At 48.6% G+C, this 24,887-nt stretch overlaps 1 protein-coding gene and 1 long non-coding RNA gene across 4 annotated transcripts in view; one reads left to right on the top strand and one right to left on the bottom strand.

Annotated features, from left to right (window-relative positions):
• On the bottom strand, positions 1 to 12,778 carry NUDT7 (nudix hydrolase 7). 2 transcript variants are annotated; one of them, XM_089319324.1, is made up of 4 exons: positions 12,676 to 12,778; positions 9,490 to 9,643; positions 2,980 to 3,242; positions 1 to 653 (listed from the first exon to the last, which is right to left on the bottom strand). In XM_089319324.1, the coding sequence occupies exons 3-4, from the start codon at positions 3,187 to 3,189 to the stop codon at positions 291 to 293; spliced, it is 573 nt and encodes a 190-aa protein (XP_089175450.1). In that variant the 5' UTR covers positions 3,190 to 3,242; positions 9,490 to 9,643; positions 12,676 to 12,778; the 3' UTR covers positions 1 to 290. The 2 variants fall into 2 exon arrangements, with proteins under 2 accessions (XP_089175450.1, XP_051702990.3); XM_051847030.3 differs by having other exon boundaries at positions 2,980 to 3,138.
• A 2,310-nt stretch (positions 12,779 to 15,088) lies between these two features.
• Positions 15,089 to 24,887, top strand: part of LOC149121025 (uncharacterized) — a 142,514-nt gene continuing 132,715 nt past the window's right edge. For both annotated transcript variants that reach the window (XR_016224798.1, XR_016224799.1), the window contains exon 1: positions 15,089 to 15,242. This is a non-coding gene — a long non-coding RNA (uncharacterized LOC149121025). The remainder of the gene's footprint in view (positions 15,243 to 24,887) is intronic.

The following is a 24,887-nucleotide window of genomic DNA, read 5'->3' as shown; positions in this document are numbered from 1 at the left end:
TTTATAATGAACAAATGTTTATTTATATGCCAGATACTCTTTCTTAAATGTATTAGACAAATATTGTTAACACACTGGGGATTAAAATTTGCAGCACTATAAACGCATCTTTCCACTTTTCAAAGATTTTGCTCTCTCAGATAACAGAGGCAAATGGAAAAAAGTTTTTTTTTTTTCCACTTTCATATCAGGAAAAATACACCTGTAAAATTCCAGCGGCTGACATTATGGTTGTGTAAGCGCACACAAACAAACCTCTTGGCCAGGTGTCTGGATGCTGGTCTCATAAATCATAGCTTGCTGATAGTCTGTTTATGAAGGAGGTACTTTTTGCAGGTTGGTATTAGGTCACTGAGGCCAAATCCAAACTCAAAGGTGGGTTTCTTTTCCAAAATAATTAAGGCAGCCAACACGGCGAGTTTTGCAGTTATTCCCTTGATGATGTAAGTCACGCCGTTCTCAGGGTTTGTGTACTCAAAGCAATGAATAGTGAACCGACGACCAGCGTACGTGATGTGGTTCTGGTAGTGGACGCGAGGATGCAGGAAGTAGTCCAGAGGCACCAGGAACACATCCTTGACTTCACTGGGGTTAGGCTGGGCCTGGAAGTTGTGGTCTATAAAGCCCACGACTGGCGTTATCAGCATACCTTTCTGCAAGCGGAAAACAAAAAATACACAAGTGGAATCTGAAAATCTTGTCCCTCCTAGGTAAGCTGAGAAGCAAACCAAAGCAGTCAGTTACCAAGGAGGCAGTCAAAGGGGACAAACTTGTCCAGAAGTGAACTATGCCCTGTGAACTGGGAGTACTGTCTGCCCTACCTGAGGTTACTCTGAGAACGCTATCTACCGTAAACATAAGCTATGGGTACAGTGGTCTGGAATGGCAATTTGGCAGTGTTATAAAATATAATCTCTTGACCTAGGAATTGAACTTGTATATGTGCATCATAAATTCATGCCAGCAAGAAAATATATACTACATGTAAGGCTGAAACATTATTATCTGCTGCCCGAAACTGTAGTTATAACTCTTCAATTGGTGGACATCTAGGTGAGATGAACTTCATTATAGCCACAAAACAGACAACACAGAGCTTAAAAATGTGATACAGTCCTTTCTCTCTCAGAAAGACAAGGATGCATGTGAAATATTTCCATTTTTAGGAAGATTATGTGTATATATAATTATGTGTCACACATACATTAAATTATATATAAACTGTTTTACATGGTACATACAGGTTTAGGGGAACTGGAATTAAAAGACAAGTTTATTTCAATGCAAAAACTTTTTGAAATCACTGCATAGTTTCTTCCTAATACATATTTTCCATCAACTTTTTAAAGTCTTCTCAATGTTTACATTATATGGCACTTGTGTTGCAGGGAGGATTTCTATTTATAGCCACAACAACTTACAGATGAATATGGGGCCTGCTAAATCCAAGACTCCTTGTTCTAATGGAAATACTGAGAGCGATGCCTGGGGCTAGCCTAGGTGAAGGAGTTGATCAGAGCCGCAAGGCCTTGAATTAGAAAGTGCAAAGAATGGGCAGTTCCTGGGACATCCCAGGGGACAGCAGGAGGGAGAAGCCAGAGGTAGGCACATTGTGAGCCTGGGAGGTGAGGAAGGTTAAACGGGCCTATAGAAAATTCTCAAGAGAAGGGGCACTGATGCATGTTTACGAACAGAGAGCACTCAGACCATTAACTGAATTAATGGTGAAATCCAACATTTTCACGGGAGGTGACAAAGGGAACATACACAATTAACCCAGGTGCTGTCTCAGCACCGTTGATCTTCACGACGCTGTAGCATCAAGACAAAACCAAATGGAACACATCGGATGATCCAAGCCACTGGTTTCCTAATTGTTAGGTGACATTAAAAAGTTTATACCCACCTCTGATATTAGGTGATGCGGGCACTCCACCTCTGCAGTGTTCTGCCCTCAAATCATGACCCGAGTTTAACCACGAGAAAAATATTAGATGAACCCAGATGGAGGGACTTTCTACCAAATACCTGACCAGTCTGCCTCAGAACTACCAAGGTCAGAGAATAAGGAACGTCTAAGAGCTGTCAGAGACGAGAAGCCCAAGGAGGCAACCCGCTGAGACTCAGGCTAGAAGGAGCTTTTGCACTAACGTAGAAAAAGGCAAGTGCCGTGTGCTTCCCCAGTTGTTACAAATATGCCACGGGGATGTAAGGTTCAACTGCTGCAGAAACTGGGTATGGGGCTCACAAGAACCCCCTACTGTCCTTGCAGTTTTTCTGGGCAATCTGTAAAATTACAATGAAAGGTTGACATGAAATGTTCATACTGCTAAAGTAATGCTGTGCTGTCATCCAAATTCAAATCCTTCTCTTCTCAAGTCAGTGCAATAGTGAGAATGTGGTGGTGATTTCTTAGGAAACAAGGTCTGCACGGAGCAGGTTGGCAGTGTTTGGGGATTTGGGATATGCTGTTTTGGTGGACACCGTCGAGCAGACCCTGACTCACAGCAATGCAGTTACACACAGACATAGTTGTTAAGCAGCTCACCTAGTGACCTCAGGCAACTGATGCCCTATGGACACACTGTATTCCACGGTGTGGACAGAAATAAGGATCTTCAGGGCAAAGGTAAAGCACTGGTAGCCTCCGAGGGGATAAAATCTGGTCTACGCACCCTGGAGTGAGTGTTACCCTCCTTCTTGGCTTGACTTCTCAAAGTAAGTGAATACTGGAGAAAAGCTGATGCGAATGAACATTAATGGGATAATCCAGAAGCATCTTCGGGCTCCGTAACACCCACCATGCAACTCAGGGATGGAATTCAGCTTTTTGATTGCCAGGTAGAGGGTAAGGGGGCTTGCCCACAGCCACTTAGCTAACAAGGGGAAAGTACTCTTTGGGGTTCAGTTTGGACACACATGGGATCTTGAGGACTGTGGCCCCACTGGGAGCTCAGGAGAGGCGGCGACAGTCCTTACCTGAAACGGCTGTGGCAGCAGGCAGCAGATGACCTTCACCTGCTGAGGATGCAGCCCCACTTCCTCCTGGGCTTCCCGCAGAGCTGTGGCTATGTCATCCGCATCTGTAGGTTCCCACCTTCCTCCAGGAAAGCAAACCTCTCCAGGAGACCTTCTTAGCTGGACATTGAACAGAGCAGCAGGGGTGACTGTGACTTGAGAACCCTTCATTCCCTCCACAAATGCTTTCTGAACCTCTGTCTAGTGCCAGAGCCATTCCTCTCCTGATGGTATGAAGTAGTGAACAAAGTTAAGATTTTCTTTCCCTTCTGAAAATTTTCTTTGTTGGGGCCGGCACTGTGGCGCAGTGGGTTAATGCCCTGGCCTGAAGTGCCGACATCCTATATGGGCGCCGGAACTAGTCCTGGCTGCTCCATTTCCTGTCCATCTTTCTGCTGTGGCCTGGGATAGCAGTAGAAGATGGCCCAAGTCCCTGGGCCCCTGCACCCACATGGAAGACCTGGAGGAAGCTCCTCGCTCCTGGCTTCGGATTGGCACAGCTCCGGCCTTTGCAGTCAACTGGGGAGTGAGCCATCAGATGGAAGCTCTCTCTCTCTCTCTCTCTCTGCCTCTCCTCTCTCTGTATAAACTCTTTCAAGTAAAATAAATAAATATTTTTTAAAAAGTTTTCTTTGTAAAACAATACACTTTGAGAATTTCCTTCACTGCTAATTTTTCTCTACTTGAGCCTAAAAGGTATCACATCCATGCAGACACATTGACCCTGGTTGGGGCAAGAGCAGAAACAAAGACTAACATAAAGGACAAATCTCCTAACAGATCATTTTCTTGGGTCCTCACCAAGTGCCTACTGTGTTCTGGGCTTGCTGTTCATGAGCATTTTTTTTTTTTCATTAAATCCTCAGAACAGTTCTATAAGCGGCTCTTTTTTTAATGAGGTTAAATTCATATAATATTAACAATGTTAACAATGCACTGACATTGAATACACTGACAGTGTCATACAACCACCACTACCATCCATTTCGGGAGTATTTTCATCACCCCAGAAGGAAACCCCTACGTATTCACCAGCTGATACCCATTCTCTCTGCACTGCCCCTCTTTCTGTCTCTGTGGATTGACAGTCTGCAAAATTTCATGTAGATGTGACCTTTTGAGCCTGACTTCTTTGACCTGACTAATTTCTGAGGCTGACCCATGTTGTATCACATATCAGCGCTTCATTCTTCCCAGGGCTGATGAGCATCCCATGATGGAGATGAGTATACATGACCACGTGTCTATCCGTCCATTCACATGTGGACACATGCGCTACTCTCCAACTTCTTTTATTTCCACTTTTAGAAAAGGAGAAAATAACCTGACCGAGTTCATACAAAGAGCTGGGAAGTAAAGGAGGGTTTAACTCTGGAGCCTGCGTTCTTAATCAGCACACTATGTATTTAGTGTTTACAGAAGCACAGACACCGTCTGTGGTCATTGGAGCCAACAGTGCTCCTCAGCTCAATGTCCACATACCTTTGCACACTTACCTGAAGGAACAGGGGTTTCTCCTATCCCTGCCGCTGCCCCCTTTCACCTAATCCTTGGTTCCACAATTTCTGACTTAAGAACCAACTCTGTTTCCATTTGTAGCATCTTAAAGATTTCCCCCATTCCTGTCTCTGTCTCTAAGATGACTTATCAGGGAGGGCGTTTGGTGCAACCTGTAAGTCTCTGCGTGGGATGCCTGTATCCTACATCAGGATGCCAGGGTTCAAGTCCCAGCTCTGCTTTTTTTTTTTTTAAGATTTATATTTTTTTATTTATTCGAAAGAGTTACAGAAAGAGGTAGAGACACAGAGAGAGAGAGAGAGGTCTTCCATCTGCTCATTCACTCCCCAACTGGCCGCCAACAGCTGGAGCTGAACCAATCTAAAGTCAGGAGCTGGTAGATTGTTCTGGGTCTCCCACACTGATAGAGGGGCCCAAGGACTTGGGCCATCTTCTACTGCTTTTCCCAGGCCATAGCAGAAAGCTGGATAAGAAGAGGAGCAGCCAGGACTAGTACCAGCACCCATATGGGATGCCGGTGCTTCAGGCCAGGGCTTTAACCTTCTGTGCCACAGTACCGGTATCTCCCGCCTCAGCCTTGCTTCTGATCCAGCTTCCTGCTAATACGCACCCTGGGAAGCAGCAGATGATAGCTCAAATTCTTGTGTCCCTGTCACCCATGTGAGAGGCCCACATTCAGTTCCAGGCTCCTAGCTTTAACTTGGCCCAGTCCTGGCTGTTGTGGTCATTTTGGTAGTGAATCAGTAGATGCAAGATCACTCTCTTTCTGTGTCTCTCTACCTCTCTAAAATAAAAATACATAAAAACTTTAAACAAATAATAAATAAAATAACTTCTTTCTTATCTTGAGCAAGGGGAGGGAGACAAAACATCTCCACATTTCTCTTTTGCAGGAGCAAACTCCTCAGCAAACTGACCCCAACAATTCCTTTTTTCCCTCTCCCAGTAAGTGTCCACTCTCTCCTCTCTACTGTACTGTGCGGGACACCACATGCTCTTCTCACCTGTGTGCAGTGTGCAGTGTGCAGATGTGCCCCTCCCAGGGCAACAGAGGTGTTTACATCAGCTACGGCTGGAGCACATGCAGGGCCTGGCCCGACTTCCGGATTTCATAATGAGAACTCGAAAGGTCAGTTCTTGATGTTCAGATGCTAAATCAAGAGGTCATGGTGGCGTTTTTCGCTCTTGGGCTGACTGACAGGTTTAAGGACAAACTAGACGCCTGCTATGGTCTGAATGTTTGTGTCCCCCAAATTCATATGTTGGCACCCGTACTCCCAAGGCGATGATACCATGGGCGCAGATCCCTTATCAGTGAGACCAGTGCTGTTAGGAAAGAGGCCCTGTGTCCCCTCTTGCCCTGTGAGGACACAGAGAGAAGATAGACACCTAGGAAACACGAAGCAGGCCCTCTGGAGACACTGGATCTACTGGTGTCTTGAACCTGGACTTGAAGCCTCAGAACTGGGAGAAACAAACTCCTGTTGTTTAGCAGCCACCAGCCTAAGGTGTTTGGCTGGAGCAGCTGGAAAGGACAGGGACGATGCTGTTACAAACATCTTGGAGTTCTATGGTGTAAAAGCCTGCTTCTAAAAACATAGTTGTTTTCAAGTTCCTCTCTGTTGATCCATTTGGAGCACTGCAGGCACTGGATCAGGAGATGGATCCTCCTCCCCATCAAGTACAGTTTGGGGGGTGGGGGGGACATGGGGCTGCTGTCTGGAAGCCCTCCAGCCACGTGACGCCTAAGAAATGGACCTAACGGCCATGGCCTCTGAGAAGGCATTGCCTGTTGCCCTGTTCACGTGCAAGGCAGGCAGTGACAGGCACCCACACGGAGTCATCTGGCTTGGAGAAACCTAACCTTATGAAATTCTTCTTGGAAGCCAAACAGAGTTGTGCAGACTAATTTTCTGCGGCTTCAGTCTAGGTTTTGCTCTTGAATTTTCTCTGGCCTTCGAGCTCCAAGAGCAGAGGACAATGGGAAGGAGGAAGAGGAAGAGGATGGAGGGGCAAAGGATGGGCTAAGAAGAAGCACAGCAGCTGACGCCTGCAAGTGTGAAGAAGCGGCCGTGAGGGTCTGCAGGGCTGGGCCCTGGAGTGGGTGGGGCAGAGGGCTTTGCTGACTTCGCTGGGCACCAGCATTCCATAGCTACAAAGGGGGTCCCGTACCTAAGGTGGCCACCGACAAGGAGGAAACGAAACCGTAGGTGGCAGTCAACACCCCTGGGTGCTGGGCAAGCCAGCAGTTGTGCCGACACTTCACAGCCGTCTTTAATTCTCACAACACTGCACGTCAGGCAACTTTTAGTCTCAGTGTAGGGATGAAAACACAGGCCTGGGCGACGACAGACTTAGCTACCGGCTGCAGAGCTGGAGGGGGATCCTGACTTAAGCTAGGGAGCCTGAAGGTGCCTGTGAGCCTGGGGTGACTCCAGGCAGGGCGGAGCTTCTGGAATGCCCCAGCGGGGATTTCTGAGCCCCACAGCCAAGGCTTACAGTCAGATTTAAGTAGGCTAAAACACTTTTACTACAAATGTGATGGTTACTTGTCAGAGGAGAGGGGTTGCCAGAGTGAGTTTCCAGTGTTCTCTTCCTTAGCTGCTTGGTGTAGAAATAAGAAGCAGAGCAACAATATGCAACAAAGCAGAAACTTTTATTTGGCAAGTGACAGAAACACATCTGGAGCAAGAGGAGAGCAGGCGGAGTGGCCAAAAGGGACCCTTGCTTTCAGGAAGTGCCCAGGGTGTTGAAGGCATTCTGTCCGTTCACTGGGTCCTTCTACCCGGGGTGCCCATTGCATGGGGGTTTCACCTTATGTTGACTGGCTTGGGGCTCATGGAGATAGTGGGAGGGTTCTCCTAGAGACAGCCCGATTCCCCTTAGGGCCTCAGCCCCCTCCTCTGTGAGCTCTGGGGGGAAGACTGCAACCAACTTGAAGGTGTGATTTTAAACTGCAGGGTCACAGGAAGCACAAGAAGTTACTAGTGGGGGAGAGACCAGCTGGTCTGGAAACAAGTTTTCCAGCCACAGCTGGCAGCCTGCCTGTGAAGGTCATTCTACCCACATGTGGTAGCCCACAGAACCCCAGCCCCATGGGTCGGCCTCAGTGACAAGGCCCCAGAGTTCATGGTCTGTTGAGTCTCACTCAACAAAGTTTCCCTGGGAGACCACAGACCCACCTGCTGAATGGTTTGGCTTTATCTGGATTATCTTCATTATTGTTTGTGTGGTAATTAGAAAACACATTTGTCCACGATTGTGCTTACTGGCAGAGTTGGGGACAGATATCAGTGTCTTGGTTCCCAGTTAACTGCCTCTCCCTGGAGCCTAGACTTTTATCACTGCCTGTATTTATGTCACTGTTGCCCAATCTAGACTAAGAAGAATCTATGTATCTACCCCGTCTCCCAAACTCCAACTGACACCTCAGTTTTGTTAAGATGTTTTTCATTATTTTGCTTGAAAAGTCACATTAATATGGCCCATTTTCATTTTGTACTTTTCTTTAAAAATTATTTATTTATTTGAAAGCTAGAGTTAGAGAGAGAGAGAGAGAGAGAGAGAGAGAGAGATCTTCCATCTGTTGGTTCATTCCCCAAATGGCCGCAATGACCAGGGCTGGGTGGGCCGAGCTTCTTCCAGGTCTCCCAGGTGAGTGCAGGGACCCAAGTACTTCAGCCATATTCTGCTGCCTTTTCCGGGCCATGAACAGGGAGCTAGATCAGAAGTGGAGCAGCTGGGACTCAAACTGGTGCCCATATGGGATGCCCATGTCTCAGGCTAAACCTGCTACACCACAACGTTGATCTCCACTTTGTACTTCAAAAGTGCCCCTTCCCCCTCCCACACACACAGCAAGAAGGGTGACTGCACTCAGGGGTGAGTCAGAAGCCCCATACCAGCCCAGTATCTCTCTCAAGGGAAATCATTCATCTTCAAACCTCAGGCTATCAGTCGGCACTAATGACGACAGCTGATACTTAGTGATTCCTTGCCAAGAGCCAGAGTTGTTCTAGTACTACACAGTTTAATTGTGATTTATTTATTGTTACTTATCAGAGAGTGTGCAAGAGAGCATTCTTAACTAGTGATTCAGTCCCCCAACCCCTGCACTGGCCAGGATGAAGCCAGGATCCAAGAGTTCAATCCAGAATTCCCATGTGAGTGGCAGGAAGCCCACTACTTAAGCCATCACCACTGTCTGCAGGGTAACCATTAGCAGAAGCTGGCATCGGGAGTGAAGCCAGGACCCAGGCACCCCAGTGTGGGATGTGGACATCCCAGGGAGCAACTTAAACCCTGAAACAAAAGCTCAACCCAAGGAGCCTTTACATTTGTTACCCTGTAAAATCCGCAGCGGGGTTCCATGATGCAGGTGCTCACTCACAGAGAGGGTACGTAGCTAAGACAACATCACACAGCTGGCAAGGAGACAGCCTGCATTCAACACGGGCCTACACTGTTCAAGTCTGTGCTCCAGTATCTTCACTTTAGACCTCCAGTGGGATTAGTCTCCGACACTGGATCTCAGGAGGCAATTTCATCCTTCTTCCCCAAGCCCAATCCCAGAAGGGATAGCACGCAAGGTCCGGAGACACGCGTGTTGTCACAAAGGCACGCATGTGCTATGGGCATCAGGCAGGTAGAGCCAGGATGTTGCTACACATCCCACTGCACACAGGACAGCCCTCCATATCGAAGAATTAGACATCCCCAAATGCCATCAGCATCAAGGTTAAGTAGCCCTGGTCTCAGAGTATTTTAAATTGCTAGCTAAATTCCTTAGTTTTCTTTCCAAAAATCTCTCTCTGAAGAATGCCACATCATCCTATGGCTTCTTGTACTCCTTCAACATTGCTGTTTGGAAAGTCTAAAAAGGTGTACAAGTGACAATATTTCAGAAGTTGCAAAAATCCTGAGATCATGGCAGGAGTCTTTCTGTCCACTTACCTTCTCTGACCGGAGGGTGAACAACAGGTGGAGTTTTCCTTCTTTATACAACAGTGGTAAAAGGACAGCACTCTTGTCAGCTGATAAGCATGCATATCTGGCCCCAACATCATACTTTCTCAAGCGAGCCTTAGCAGCCTCTATCAAACTGTTTCTAAAATGGAAACAAACCAAATATTTTAGTAACCAGAATGATGGTAAAAAATAAAACCCTGTCCCACCCTAACTTCTGCTCTGTTGAATATCTCAGGGTTTACCATCTCTGAATCTCAGTGTAGTTTTCAATAACATGGAAGAAATGGCAGTACCTAACTGGCATGGCTATTGGCAAGATTAAATGAGGCAAAAAATTACTGAGCACACAATTTAGTCCCTGAGTTCACTTAGAATCCTCAAATTTAAATTCAAAGTATGATAAAATGCTTTTTTCAATAATGCAATAGTTGAGCTTTTCAATCCGTTCGTTACATTCAGACAAGATGGGTTTGCCGAAGTCATACTGAGGTTAGACCACTTTCACTCAAGGCCCTTACCTCATGTTACCAAACCCTCATGGGGGCCGGCACTGTGGTGTAGCTGGTTAAGCTGTCACCTGCGATGCCAGCATCCCATATGGATGTTGGTTGGAGACCCAGCTGCTCCACTTCTGATCCAGCTCCCTGCTATTGCGCCCAGGAAAGCAGCGGCAGATGGCTCAAGTACTTGGGCTCCTGCATCCACATGGGGGACCCAGAAGAAGCTACTGGCTCCTGGCTTTGGCCTGGCCCAGACCTGGCCATTGCAGCCATTTGAAGAGTGAACCAATGAATGGAAAATAATCTCTCTAACTTTCAAATAAATTTAAAAATAAAACCTTCATGTCTTTACTGCCCTAGAACCATGGTTTTCAAATTTCAGTGGCAACAGAATCACTCAGGGAACTGCTTACAACACACACTGCTGGGCTCATGCCTTGTGACTCTCACTTTGAGGTAGAGCTTGAGAATTTGTATTTGAATCAAACTCCTCCTAAGTGATGGTGTTGCTGAGTGAAGCAGTGTTGAGGATCCAGTGTTGTTGCCTGGATATGCAAGTATCTTGATTCATAACTACAAATCATGCCTTTTCATGTTGCTTTGTATCCGTACACTTGTAACAGGTGCATGCTTTGTTGCTGGTTTGCATGGTGCCCACCTCATCCCCTCAACCTTGCGTCTACCTAGAACCTCTGAATGTGGATTTTATTCAGAAATGGGATCATTGCAAATGAAATTAGTTAAATATCTTGAGATGAAATGCCCTGGATTTTAGGTGTGTCCTAAATCTAACGAATGGTGTCCTTCTAAGAAGACACAGAGAGGGGACAGGGTTGTGGCTCAGCAGGTGAAGCCACTGCTTGTGACATGGCACCCACATCAGAGTGCTAGTTCAAGGGCCAGCTGCTCCACTTCTGCCTGGCCCAGCCCTGGCCACTGCAACCATTTAAGGAGAGAATCACTTGATGGAAGAGCACTGACTCTCCCTGTCTGTCACTCTGCTTTACAAATAAATAAATCTTCTAAAAAAAAAAAAAAAAAAGACACAGAAGAAAGAAGGCCCTGGAAGACAGAGGCAGAGACTGAAGTGATGCTGCCGCAAGCCAAGGGAAGCCAGAGCCATCAGAAGGTGGAAGAGGCAAGGGGCCCTAGAGTGGCCTGAGGAGGTGCCGCCCTACAGACACCTCCATTTCTGAATCGGTCCTGCGGAATGTAGCACAGGAGTGTCCTGCTCTAAGCCGCCCAGCTGCGGGACCCTGTTACAGCAGCCCTAGGAAATGGCCAGTTTGGTTCGAATGCTTCTAAGGAAAGGCAGGGTTGCACAGGGAGCAATGGCAGACATTCAGGTGAGCCACGGTGCACTCAGCAGTGTAGCCAAGTGGCCTCTCCGAGCCCCGGTGCAGGCCTCCACCGGACGTGCGGGAGGCCATCTGTGGCGAGAAGGTGCTGTTCATACCCCGCGCACGGTAACTACCCTCACAGAAGCCCCAGCACTAGATAAGCAGTGTCTGTGCCCGGGTTTGCTGTCTGCGCTTCCAGGCGGCACGGTGCTCCTGAAACGCAGCTGAGTAACAGTAGTGGAGTTCACGGATGACCAAGCGGCCTGAAAAGTCACCAAGTTCTGGCTCCGGGGGCTTCAGATGGCACCGATGGGCACAGCCCACGCCCAGGAAGGCAATGGGAGTCCCGCGTGTGTACTTGTTACTGCACAACACCCCAACCTGGGTGGAGGCCTTGCTGTAGGACCCCCAAACTGGGCCCACTAGCGACGCGCAGAAGCCAGTCACTGACGGGAGCGTGAGTGAGGTGGAACAAGGAAGGGACTGGTTGCACAGCGCAGGCCAGCTACTGCTTAGCCCCCAGGCTCCTAGAGGAGCTAAGGTGCACGGTTAGCTTGTGTCTAGGATCCTGGTTGGTCAGTGATGCCGTGCCCTTCAGGGAATTTATGGTGGCTGGGGGTCTCCAGTTGGCCTGGGGGTTATGTGAAGGTGGCAGTGACCTTTTGCCCAGACCTGGAATACTCTACACCATCAGTGCAGGCCGATGCTGGCCATCTTATCAGAAGCAAGGCTCCTTCATCCAGTGGTCAGAACCTTGGAACCCAGCTGGGTCACGCCCTCTGGTCAGTGAATTCCTTCCCATCAAGGGCAGGTGAAGAGAGATAAGAAGCTGGGTCCTGCTTTCACATTATGGGGGTTCGGGTTCAGGCTGAGCTACCACGCCGGCCTCTAGGGAGAAGCCCAGAGCCGCAGGACAAGGCTGTAAAAACCTGTTCTTTCAGTCCGGGGCTGGCCCGTGGCAAGATCACCAAGAACACCAACTACGCCAGAGTGACGTCACCGAGACCCCCCCAGACCACGACCGGAAGCCGCCCCCCCGGGGGCTGATCTCGGGGCTGCCGGGTGCGGGGGCTGGACCGCCTTCAGGGGGTCACAGGGCCAGCAGTGGAGACGCGGTTTGCGTCAAGAGCGAAACAGCCAGGAAGGGGCCAAACCCGCGCGTGTGTGAACCCTGTCAGCCGAAGCCGGCTCTGTGGCTGGCGGGGGACACTGCGGGCAGCTGGAGCCAGGGCCCGAGTCCTGCCGGCGGGTGGACTGGCGGGGGCCGCAGTATCGGTCACAGACAAAGACCTCGACGGCCCCCGCCAAGGTCAAGGCCGGGAAGGCTTTACCTGTCAAGTTCCTGAGGAACACAGAGTCGCGACATAGTCCGGGGACTGTTTCCGGTCGGAGACTCCTCGAGGGCGCTCCCCGGACGGGCATGCGCAGAGCAGCACTGGACCTGGGGGCGGGGCTGCTGAGAGGTGGGGAAAGGGGCGGGGGTTGAGCGGTGGGCGGGGCCTTAGAGCTGAGGCGAGGGATGGGGTGGGGCGCGGCTAGACACTGAACCGGAGGAGGTACGGGGCGGGGCCTGCAGCCGGGGGAGGCGGGGCGGGGGCGGGGGCGGGGCCTTAGAGCTGAGGCGAGCGATGAGATGGGGCGCGGCTAGACATTGCGCAGGGGGCGGGACGGAGGCGGGGCCTGCACCAGGGGGCGGGGCAGGGCGGGGCTGGCCCGGGGAAGCCCGGCTTGAGAGACGCAGGTGGCGCTGACCAGAACGCCGCGGTTCTCGGGGTGTGGCGCTGCGGGCATGGCCTCAGCCTCACTCCAGGCCCTACCGCTGGAAGCCGGGCCGTGTGGGCTGTGAAGATGCCCAGGGTCTGTGAGCCGCTGCCGCAGGGGCCGAGCGGGGCGTGAGGCCGGGAGAGCCAGGAAGACCCCACTCCGGGCAGGAGAAGTCAGAGAGCCAGGGAACAGGGCGAGCTGAGGTTGGGCAGGCCCGGGGGACGCAGCGTCTGGGGCCCGGAGCAGTGTTAACCGCCCACGGAGATGTTTTCTCTGAAAAGTCTTGCAAAACCAAAAGAGGGAAGTGAGTGTAATAATGTGCAGTATGTCATCGTGTCGCTTGGCTCATTTCCATCCTAACACCAATGCAGAGAAAAGAGAATTTTTAAAAAGATTTATTTATGTGTTTGAAAGGCAGAGTTAACAGAGACAGTGAGAGAGAGAGGTCTTCTATCCGCTGGTTCACTCCCAAATGGCCGCAAGGGCCGGAGCTGGGCCGATCTGAAGCCAGGAGCCAGGAGCTGCTTCTGGGTCTCCCTCGTGGGTGCAGGGGCCCAAGCAGTTGGGCCATCTTCCGCTGCTTAGCATGGAGTTGGATTAGAGATGGAGCAGCCGGGACTCGAATCCGTGCCCCTATGGGATGTCAGCTCTGCAGGCATGGGCTTAACCCACTACACCACAGTGCAGCCTGGAGAATTCATTTTTCAAAGTATTTTATCGGAGGAGGAAAAGTTAGCATGGTAAGCCCTTGTACAGAGAGCTGCAGCCCAAATCTGTGACTTCCTCCCGATAGTGACGATGGCAGTCACACACACACACACACACACACAGGAACGTCCTTGTCCCTCCTTGTCTCTCGGGGCAACCTCCATGAACAGGATGGTTTCGGTGGAAGCATTACGGGCCTCTGTGAGGATACTTTGCAGTCGGTGCAAAATGGAATTAAAAGATAAGTTGGTTTTAGTGCAGGAAAAAGAAAATCCATGAGTACAGGGCATCTTCAGAAAGTTCATGGAAAAAGTGAAGTATGAAAAGCTACGCATGGATTTTTTAAAAAGTTGGCACAAAAATATGTCTTTTAATTACATCTTTTGATAATTTTATTTTATTTATTTATTTTAAAGATTTATTTATTTGAAAGGCAGAGTTAGAGAGAGAGAGAGAGAGAGAGAAACTTCCATCCACTGATTCACTCCACAAATGGCCACAACAGCCAGGGCTGGGCCAGGCCGAAGCCAGGAGCCAGGAGCTTCATCAGGTCTCCCACGCAGGTGCAGGAGCCCACCCTCTGCTGCTCTCCCAGGTGCATTAGCAGGGAGCTGGATGAGACACTGAGAAGCCGGATTGAAACTGGGGGCCAAATGCACAGCGGCTCAACCTGCTGTGCTGTTTTTTTTTTTTTTTAAAGTGCCTGTATATTTACAGATAAGGAATTAAAAATCTCACAAAATTGAGGTCTCACAGCTAGCATGCGAGCTAGACCGTTCTGTGACCCATTTGTTTCAACACTTCTATAGAGAAGCTGCCCTATGAATTATGTGGCTCTGATTGTGAATGAGAGAGAGACAAACTAACCCTCATCCAATATTCCTCACATAGGTGCCGTGGGCTAGGCATGGGTAGGGGCATGACTAAGTCGTGGCCCCTTGATGGGGTCTACTAGGGCTCCTCCGTCTAGTGGGTGGCAATGGACGTGACTCCCAGCTCCGGTAATCTGTAGCATGCGCTTGGCTCTGGGTGACAAGGGAAAGGAGAGTGGGTCAGACGATTGACTTGAAGAGTGAAAATTGTTGTCTGGGGATCTTGTTTTCTTTCAGTCTTTGAATCCTCAGGTTTGAAGATGAGCAACCTGAGCCTCAGAGTGGTTGATTGCCTTGCTGTGGTCACACAGCAGATAGCTGTTGAGGCCACGTGCTGATCCCATCTGGCGAGCTGCACCTGGTACTTGCGGTGCTATTAAAGAGGCCTGGGTGGCGAGAACAGCACTCCGGGCGCGAGAGAAGGCGCCGGGCCTGGGTGGGGAGTCGTGTTCAGAGGGGCAGGTTGGTCAGGGTGCCTGGAACAAAGAGGGTATTTTGCTGAGCAGGTCCTCGGGAGCAGAGGAAAAGGCTTTGAAAACCATGGCGAGGTGGAGGTTGGTGTTCTTCCCAAAAGTGGGGGAGTAACGAGTTCGGGTTTTGGGACTGTGTGGCAGCAGAGAGGAATCTGGGTGGGCCGTGGGAAGAGATTGAAGGCAACCAAAGTGTGGGCTCCATGAACCAAAAGAAGGTAGTCTTGGGAAACAAACTAACCCCTCCATATTCCTGAGTCAGAGTGCAGGGGGGTTCGGATGGCTTCAGCCTGCAAAGGAGCATCCTGAGAGATAGCTTGGGGCACACCGAGCCTATGTGCACAGTATCTTCTTCCAAGTTCAGAAATATTGCCGTGAAAGTTGATAGCTTTTATGGTCTTTTTAAGTCTGCAAGCCACTGCACAGGGAGTGTGAAATGTGTTGTGACTTGTGTGTGTGTGCGCACACACGTGCGCCTGCAAAACAACAGGGCTTCGAGGCAAATTGGCAGTGTCTGGGGAGAACTAACTTGTTTCTGTAGCTACTGCACACCCACTTGTCGATAGTAATGTAATTCTGGAAGCTATGCTGAACAAGAGCACACGTATGGAAAGGTCAGGCCAGCCAACACCTGCTTGTGATTGCAACTCTCCCAACGCAGCACAGCCCAGGGGCCAGGCTGGGTGTAATCAGCCAGCCACACACCTGGAACCTTTATCCCAACCCACCTTGGGGCCAGGCCGGAGTGGTATAAAGAAAATGCCCAGAGCAGCCACCAGGAGCAGAGGCTATCTGGGGAAGGAGACCTACAACACACAATTAGCTTTAATGCCAGGTAGGGGCTCTGGAGAATGAGGAGCAGTGGGAAGGCAATTAATTTTGCCTGGTAGTAGACAGGCAGTCTGGGTGTCTGGGTCCTTTTGCAGAAAGGATAAAATAACAAGGAGCACTTAGCAAGTTCCTGGGAAAAGAATGCCCAAGAAAGGGCCTCCGCTTTTCAGTTGGCAGGAATGTCTCTAAGCTCCTGCAGGGAGGCCTCAGAGGAAGCTTTCAGATTGTCTAACACATCCCTTGGTTTCAGGACCCCTTGAAGATACCAGACTCTGCAGGTACGGGAATCCCTCACATACAATGATATAATCTTTGCATGTAACCTACGCACATCCTACCACATGCTTTAATCCATCTCCAGATTGCAAGTACTTAAATACGTAGTACGTACACTGTATTGTCTGGGGAATAATGACCAAAAAAGTCTGTACACGTGCAGTTCTGTTGCAGTATTTCTGCCCAGTATTTCCGACCTCTGGTTGGAGGGATCTGCGCATGTGGAATGCTTGCACACGGATGGCCAGCTATACCGTGAGTTGAACATTTCACAGAGCCCGTATTCCTCCTCGTATTCTGACTGCTCACCTCCATCATCTCCCTACCCTCCCCCCCGCCCCACCATCTTGTAAGTTATAGAAAGTCCAATAGGCACAGTTGTCCCCCGTCAAAGGAGAGGGAGTTGGGAGCTCTTCAAGAGCTGTGTGAAATAGGAATTTCTGCATACATGGGTCAGGGGCCCTCAGTAACAGAATCATCTGAGGGTGGAATGTCGCCTGGACAAGCCCCAAATCCCACCCAGCAGGTTCTATATCTGGGTTTCCAGGTGATTCTGGTAAAGGTTGAAGACACTGGTTTGAGGGCTCCCAAGGGAGATGGGTCATGTAGAGAGGATAAGGCTACCTCCAACAGCCAGTGAAGTGGCAGCGTCAGAGGGAGGAGGAGAGAACACACAGCCAGCAAGGCCTGGGAGACAGCACTCCCGGCCGCACCGCTGCAGTCTTCCTTGCTGGACTTGGGAGTTGACAGTGTGGGCAGGGCCAGGTCAGGAGAAACTCCAGCGATGTCCAGTAGGGGATTGGTTTGTGGAAAGTGGGCTGGGCTGCACAGATTGCTACAAAAGACTGTCCTCACCTTTTTTTGTTGTTGTTATTTAAAGAGACCCATTAAAAAGGAAAGTTTGTCAGTTTTTCAAACAATAGGATAGGGTTTAGGCACAAATGTCACTGGGACATCAGCAGAGGATATGAAACAATTTCTAAGTATCTGTCTTGGCTTGCTTTGCGTGAGAATGTTCCCAGCGGCTTATCTTGTCCCATCACACTCGGGAGGAGGGTGCCAAATGTCATACCACACCCCAGGGACAGTAGGTAAAAGTTGTAAGGGACCAATTCTTAACTAACTACAACCACAAGGACTGGGCAGGTGCTAGCTCAAAAGGAACAAGAATCAGCTTGTCTCACTGTTGTTAGAATCTGTTAGGCCACCGAGGCCTAAGCCCCTCAAAACCAATAAAACTGTGCAAATAATCTATAGGCTGGTGGAATGTTGACAGCTCTGGAAAGCCCCTCACCTGGGGCATTCCAAACTGCTAAGACAATGCCTTGCGAACTTTAGCATGGAGCCTTTCCACACACCCCCTACACACTTTATCAGGGCCCATGAGCTCTCTGCACCTCCCCCAACAAGAGCTTAAGGAACTCTGCCTGCTGCCCAAATAGAATAAAGCCTGGCTTCAAATCCCTGCTCTCTGTTTGGGCAGGCTGAACCCTACTCATCCTATCCTTCCCAAATAAAGTCTCTATTTGAACTGGCCACCTTCTTGGAACCCTACAGTCTGGATATGGGAGGCATGAAGAAGCATGACCAGCTTAGACACCTGCCCCAGACTGAGCCCTGGCTCTTGATATGTGACTTCAGGGCCCTTCATGAATCCTTATATATCTATATCTGTATCTATTTCTACACTATGCCTATGTATCTACATATCATCTTTACAGGAAAGACCAGGCTGCCTCCTGGATTGGAAGGCACTGCTTTGGGAAATATCCCCAATGGACTCCTTTCCTGCATGATTGCGGTAGATCTTTCTGGACCTGTGATTGCGTTGTTGAGAATGTTTGACCACGCTCACCAAGCAGGGGTGTATTTGGTTTGTTAATACCGCTGTTCAGTACAGTCTCGGGTTGAGTGCCAACTCTTGACTGGGCATCTCATTAGATCTTGGAGACAGAGATTCAAGCAAGTGGGCCCTTGCCCTTCAGGAGTTTGGTGTCAAATAATCTCCACAAGAATCTCTTGTGGGGCTGAAGAAGCAGTTAGCACTTAACCTGTAGCCTCAGGGATCCTGACTCAAGTGAGGCCCAGGCATCAGCATTGGCAGTCAGACTCTTGGGTGTTTCTGATTTAATTTTATACTTGGAAGAGTAGGAAATGGAACTTGAATCTGAAAAAAAAAAAATTAGATGAGTGGAAAGCATTAGATACAGGTAGCCTGGATGGGCACTTGAGCCAGTAAGTCACTGACCTGAGACTGAGTAGGTGTGGACTGGTAACTAAAGGTTATATGAGATGATAGGAAAACTCGAGAACTGCTCTGGATTACCAGATATAAGGGCTGGGATTTTATTTCTAGTTGGTGCAAATGTGACTTCATAGATGGTGTTTTTCCCATCCAAGTACTAACCAGGCCTGGCCCTGCTTAGCTTCAGAAATCAGACGAGATTGGGTGTGTTCAGGGTGGTATGGCCGTAGACCATAGATGTGTTTTTCATCCATGCTTAATTTTCTTATTGTGACAGTAAGATAGATACATATTCTTGCGTATTAAGATGCCTTAAATCTCTGGGTTTCCATGAGACAGCCTACGCAAAAAGGGACATGACAGGCAAGCATCATTCTTGGATTTTATACCACTGTTGGTTTTCATTCCTGCAAGCCTTTAGAAATGATATAAAGATCAGTTATGTTCCATTCTTTGACTGCCATGTAATCTTTGTGTAATGGAACAATCAAAGAGGTTTAATTACCAGTGACAGCCAGACTGCAAAGTTTGTAATCTAAATGAAGGCTCGGCCTGGGAGGCACATCCTGGTGTGACTACGCCTCACAATAAGGAGCAGCCTGCTCTCAATTAGCATGATAATTAGTTGTGAAATTGGCTCAAGATTTTCCAGTGCATGTGGGTACCTGGGTGTCTGTGGGAGAAATGCACTGTGTTCTGTGGGGAATTTGCTCCCAGTGGCCTCACCTTGGCCTTGGGTCTGCCTGCCAGGATCTCATAACTTCACCCTGCTTCTCCTCTGTGGTCCTGACCAGCTGGTTTGGGGAAGTAGCATCTCCCGTGCTGCTTGAAATCCAGCCTCTGTTTCACCAGCTTGGTGCTTCACTCAACCCAAGCCCTGCCACTACTTAGCAGAGATCCTGTGGAATTACAGGCTGCTGTGTAAGCTTTGGTGCAGCTGTGATGATAGACACCCCTGCATAGGCAGACAGACAGACGCACAGACCCTTTGAGAAGGAGACCATCGGATAGCTGCTGGCTTCTGGTCTTAGGTCTGTCCTTTGGCTATCTTAGGATGACTGTAAAATAGTCTTGCCTGGGAAGGAGGTAGCCAGCTATTGCTACAAGTCCTCAGAGGATACTGGATTAGAGTGTGGGTTGTCCTGGTGTAATTTCAAGGCTCTCATGGCAAAGGATTGCATTTTGAGTATTTCCAGCAGTACCAGGCCATACTACTCTCTCCAGTGGTAGAAACAATCTATATCTGTGCAAGTACAGCCACTAACCTCATGTGGCCACTGACTGGAAATGTGGGCAATGAGACTGAGGAACTTCCTATTTGTTCACTTTTAATTAAGTTTCAACAGCCACAGGTGGCTAGTGACTCCCATATTAGCATGATCGGTGGATTGTAGCTTCTAGCTTTCCTCCTGTCCTGCAACCCTCCAGGAAATGATGGCTTCCACAAAGGGTGGAAATGAGTCTTCCTCAAAGGGTACCATGCTGTTCTGGTTAAATCCTGCTGTAGCAAAATTTCCTTTAAAAAATGTGGATTTATTTGTGAGGCAGAGAGCGAGCTCCCACCGGCTGGTTAACTCCCCAGATGCCTACAGTGGCCCGTGGCAAGGACTCAAGCTGGGAACTGGGATTGCAGTGTGTGGCAGGGACCCAGTTACTTGAGTCATCACTGCTGCTTCCCTTGGCTGCATTAGCAAGAAAATGGAGTCGGGAGTAGAGCCAGGTATTGAACGCAGCTACTTTGATAGGGGATGCGTGCGGCTTAATCTGTATCTTAATTGCTGGCCTAATGCTTGCTCCAGAAAAATTCTTAAAGGTGTCTTCCCGAAGTATTTTTGGAAGATGGAGACTCGGGGGAATAAAAGCCTAATTAACTTGTCTCTTTCACAAACAAAAATTTAAGCTCAGACACTTCTCCCATCTTGCCCACCAGGGGGACCTACTCCAATCCACCCTCTGTCTTACCCAGCGAGGGATTTGAAATTTGAAATTATCCAAAATAGACTGTTAGCAACCAATGCACTTATTTTTTATGCCTAGTATATTGTATGTAGGCACTGTATTGAGTGTGTTGGATAGAACAATAGGATGTCATGCTTGTATTTAAAGAGTCCCTGTCCAGGAAGGGAAAATGCAGTATTTCCCAAAGTGTGTTCCAAGCGAAGTTAGGCTTCCAGAATGCCCTGTGGGAGGCCATTGTGGTTAAACACATTTGGAAGAGACTACAGTTGATGCCTTCTCTTACAGATATACAATCTGTATTCACATGGTAAACTTCCCAAAAAGTCCGTTGCTTTACTTTGTTGAGCTCAGTTTTTGCCCTGATGAACTTGGCCACGGAGTTATTTTGTCCCCCAGCATCCATTAACATTGACCTGGTGTTCTGCTGCAGGCTGTCTGCATGGTGCTACTCAAGACAAAGAATTATTTCCTCTAGGGAATAAAAGGAGAAGCCTGTTGCTGCCCTGCAGATGGCATCTAAAATACAGACAGCCCCCCAACTTGGGATTTTTCAACTTGATGCTGGATGTGTGCCTTTATTGAAAACTGGAATTCCAGTTTGAATTTGGATCTTTCCCCAGGCCAGCGAGCAGATGCAGCTCCCAGTTAGCAGTGCCAATACTCCAATACTTGAATGTGTTAAGTGCATTTTTCAACTTAATGATGTTTTCAACTCAAGATGGGTTTACTGAAATGTAACCTCATCAGAAGTTGAGAGGCATCTTTATCATCATTTCTGATTCCTTTTCTTCATAGCACTCATCTCTAGATTGTATAACACTTGTTTGGGTTTCATTAGTCTTCTGCCTTACTTGACAACAATCTAAGCTGTGGGAAAGAGGGAACAATGCCTTTTCTTCCTACTGCTGCAGACCCAGCACCCAGGTCATGGATGCCTATTTGTCAACTGAATAATTAAGTGAAGAAACATTGCAGTTGGACTGTGGAGGAGAGGAAGGGCTTTGATGGACTAGAGTGGAGGCAGTGTTCATGCTAGACGAAGGAAGGAGAGGCACAGAAGAAGTAAAAGCCTTTGTGTAATTCTGCAGAAGCTGGCTGTGTATGACAAAAAAGGCCAGAACCCAGTTGTGGGAGAGAATACTGCAAGCAGAGGTTGAGGCTGGCGTGTAGAACAAGACGGCAAGGAGGACTGGCTCGATGACAGGAGCCACTTCTAAAATGGGCAAGACACTGCAGGCTCCTCTTTGTCTCTGGATAGTGCTGGGTTCTCCATTGGGGAAGAGGCTGGTGTGTGAAGTAGCTGTTGTCTCTTTGCTGCAATTCTGATCATGTTATCGGCCCACAGGTGTATATATTGGTATACATGAACTTGCACACATATGCTACACACATACACATTTGCTTTTACAAATGTCTACCAAATTGGGTGTGTAAAATGGACCTGCATCAGCATTATCTGTATGGAAGCAAAGTGCATAGCATGAAACCTGTGTCCCGATGACTCATGCGTCTGGGAAAGGGCATGGCTGTCGAGCAGTGTTGACTTTCTGCTGTCACTCAGAATGCACCTGTGCTGTGGAGGCAGCGGTCAACAGCAGCACCTGTTTGATTGTTGTTTGTCTTCCCTCATAGTTAAAAGCAACATTTTGTTCCCCAGATAGGTGCTCGGTGGCAACTGCATTAACTTGTTTATCCTCATGGGAAATGCGGATTTATCGTTCGCACATGGTGAGCCCTCCCCTGACCTTGAGCAAGGATTGAGATGCAGGCGCTGGTTAGTGTGGTGCCCAGAGTTTCCTGGAGAGCTTCCCCTCCAGCAGCACGGCCTGGCACTGTGCGTTCCCTGCCTCTCATCCCCCACTGAAGTCACAGCTGTTCTATTTATTAATTTATTTATTTGGACAGGGAGAGTGGACAGTGAGAGAGAAAGACAGAGAGAAAGGTCTTTCTTTGCCGTTGGCTCACCCCCCAGTGGCTGCTGCAGCGGGGTCACTGCGGCCGGCACACTGCGCCGATCTGAAGCCAGGAGTCAGGTGCTTCTCCTGGTCTCCCATGGGGTGCAGGGCCCAAGCACTTGGGCCATCCTCCACTGCACTCCCGGGCCACAGCAGAGAGCTGGACTGGAAGAGGGGCAACCGGGACAGAATCCGGTGCCCTGACCGGGACTAGAACCCAGTGTGCCAGCGCTGCAAGGAGGATTAGCCTAGTGAGCCACGGCGCTGGCCTGCACAGCAGTTTTAGATTTCTCTCTCCCACACCGCCACCAAGAACACTGGTGTGTGTGGCCTGTGGGACTCTGTTCGCTGCTGTTCCATGGATGGACTGGTGGAGCGCACAGCCTCCCTTTCCTTTCCCATTTGCAGAGGGGCTTCGTGAGTCAGGAGCCAAACAACCTGGTATGGAAAAGCAGGCATAGAAGGAGGAAGGCTTCAAATAAAAACCTTTGCACTCCAGTGTCAGTAACCATTATGGGACATTGTGATCCTTACTCAGCGCTGATGGCTTTTAAAGATCTGCATGAACTTCTTTTTCCTTTATGAAGTTTTTAATGGGGATACAGTTTATCTACTTAGGGAGTGCATTGATGTTTTTATGCACGTATGTGACACCGAGTGATCAAATCGGGATAAGCAGCTTTTCCATGCCCTCAAACATTTATCATTTCTGTGTGTTGTGAACCTCTGACCTGCAGCATTTAACTCATTTGGAACTACATAATAAATTGTTGTGGACTGTAGTCACACCACTGAGCTACAGAAACCCAGAAACTCTTTCTAGTTCGATTTTGATGCTGTGCCTGTCCTCCTCCTATTCCTCTCACCTTCGGCCTGTCCCAACTTCTACCGCCTTCTATTCTGCTCTGTTTCTAGGAGTTGAACATTTTTAGCGCCCACTCATGAGCTAGAACATGCAGTATTTGTCTTGCTGTGTGTGGCTTATTTTGCTTAACATAATAACGTCTAGTTTCTTGATGCTTTTATGTCTGTTGTTGTCAGCGTCCCTCTGAGCTTGATACGGACACACACACAATTTCATGTGTGTACGTATATAGATGCCCTCAGACAACCTTTATTTGTAATGCACATCCTGCCTATTTAAAAAAAAGTATTATTTTACTAATAATAAAATTACTATTTAAAAAAATTAGGTTGGTTTATATTGAAACTAAGGGTCACTGGAGGGAAAACGTGAGCCTTTTGAATGGGAAAAGGGAGAAGTTTGCAGAACAAGTTGAGCAGAAAGAGGGCAGATGTTCACTGTGCTCGAGTTTGTCTTGGACTTCGCAAGTGGCCAAGGGAAGAAAGCAGGAATCTTTGCCTGCTGTCTAGTCCTTTCCTGCAGCCTGCTCAACGGCTCTCCCTTGTGTTTGCCTTGTGTTTGCCCACAGAGGGTGGGCGGGCTGCTGTAGCTATTGGGGAGCAGCTGGGTCCTGGTCTCTCTACGTCTGTTTACAGAAGAGGAGGTAAGTGTGGATCAGCACTGAAGTCCTAGGCCGGCCCTAGCCCCTGAGGGATGCGGCATTCTGTGTGTGGTCTGTGGAACTGACTTTACAAAGTCACAATGGCTGCAGTCCTGGACCCAATTTGAGCATTGGATAAAGGCTTAAAAGATTATAGCCCATCACTGGTTAAATCGATTTGTGTAACTATTGTTGTGCCTGAGCGAGTGCTGACAGAGGAGCGCCACACACTGAAAAAGTCTTAAGTCCTTTATTGCCGGCAGCTGAGAGTGGGCTCATGCCCCAAAGAACTCTCAACCCCGAGGCCCAAAGCTACAGGGTTTATAAAGGCAAAAACCGCAAAATCGGGAGGGGGAATACATGGTTGCTAAGATCAAAAGAGTACATAGTTACTGGGGTCAAGATAACCTAAGACCTAAGTGAAATTAATATCCATTATAATCTTGACAATACCAGTTACAATCTTAACAATTATCAATTATGATCTTGACATTAATCCAATTATTAGTTTTAATTATATGTAAGACATAGACAAATCACATCTTTATTATTAACCCAGGTGCAACCTTTCTACTTTCAAGCTTGAGCGATCGTGCTAGCGGGTTTCTGTGCTCTGCCAAGGGTGATGCAGTGCACTGCTATTGTCCTATTTGAGATCATAGTTTCAGACCAGAGTCTCATGGTGGGGGGGTGCTTTCCCAGAATAGAGTCTCAAGTGCTCCAAAATGGAGTCCCTACTGTCAAGGTGCTACTTCACTATGAAGATCCCCCAGAAAGGCATTATGGAACTACAAATAGCATTTTAAAATTTCATTTATTTTCATTTTATTGGAAAGGAGGAGAGAGAGAGGGACAGGGACAGGGAGAGGGAGAGGGAGAGGAGTCACACTGTGGTCACCCTTTTCAGGTTCTCTCCTCTTGGATACATAAGTGACAACACTTTGCAGCTTCCTGTGCA

Source organism: Oryctolagus cuniculus, chromosome 18 (assembly GCF_051225735.1).
Source record: "Oryctolagus cuniculus isolate XC-2025 breed Fujian yellow rabbit chromosome 18, ASM5122573v1, whole genome shotgun sequence".
In the NCBI taxonomy this organism is placed as follows: domain Eukaryota; kingdom Metazoa; phylum Chordata; class Mammalia; order Lagomorpha; family Leporidae; genus Oryctolagus; species Oryctolagus cuniculus.
Note: the sequence above shows the minus strand (reverse complement) of the source record. Positions and strands in the feature narration are given on the sequence as shown.

Bases quoted from the DNA above. Each gene is read 5' to 3' on its own strand.
- NUDT7 (XM_051847030.3), bottom strand. From the start codon at position 12,710: ATGTCGCGACTCTGTGTTCCTCAGGAACTTGACAG. The intron at 9,644-12,675 runs GTAAAGCCTTCC...TTTCCATTTTAG, and splicing joins GTTCCTCAGGAACTTGACAG to AAACAGTTTGATAGAGGCTG. The intron at 654-2,979 runs GTAAGGACTGTC...TTCCGCTTGCAG, and splicing joins TGCTGCCACAGCCGTTTCAG to AAAGGTATGCTGATAACGCC.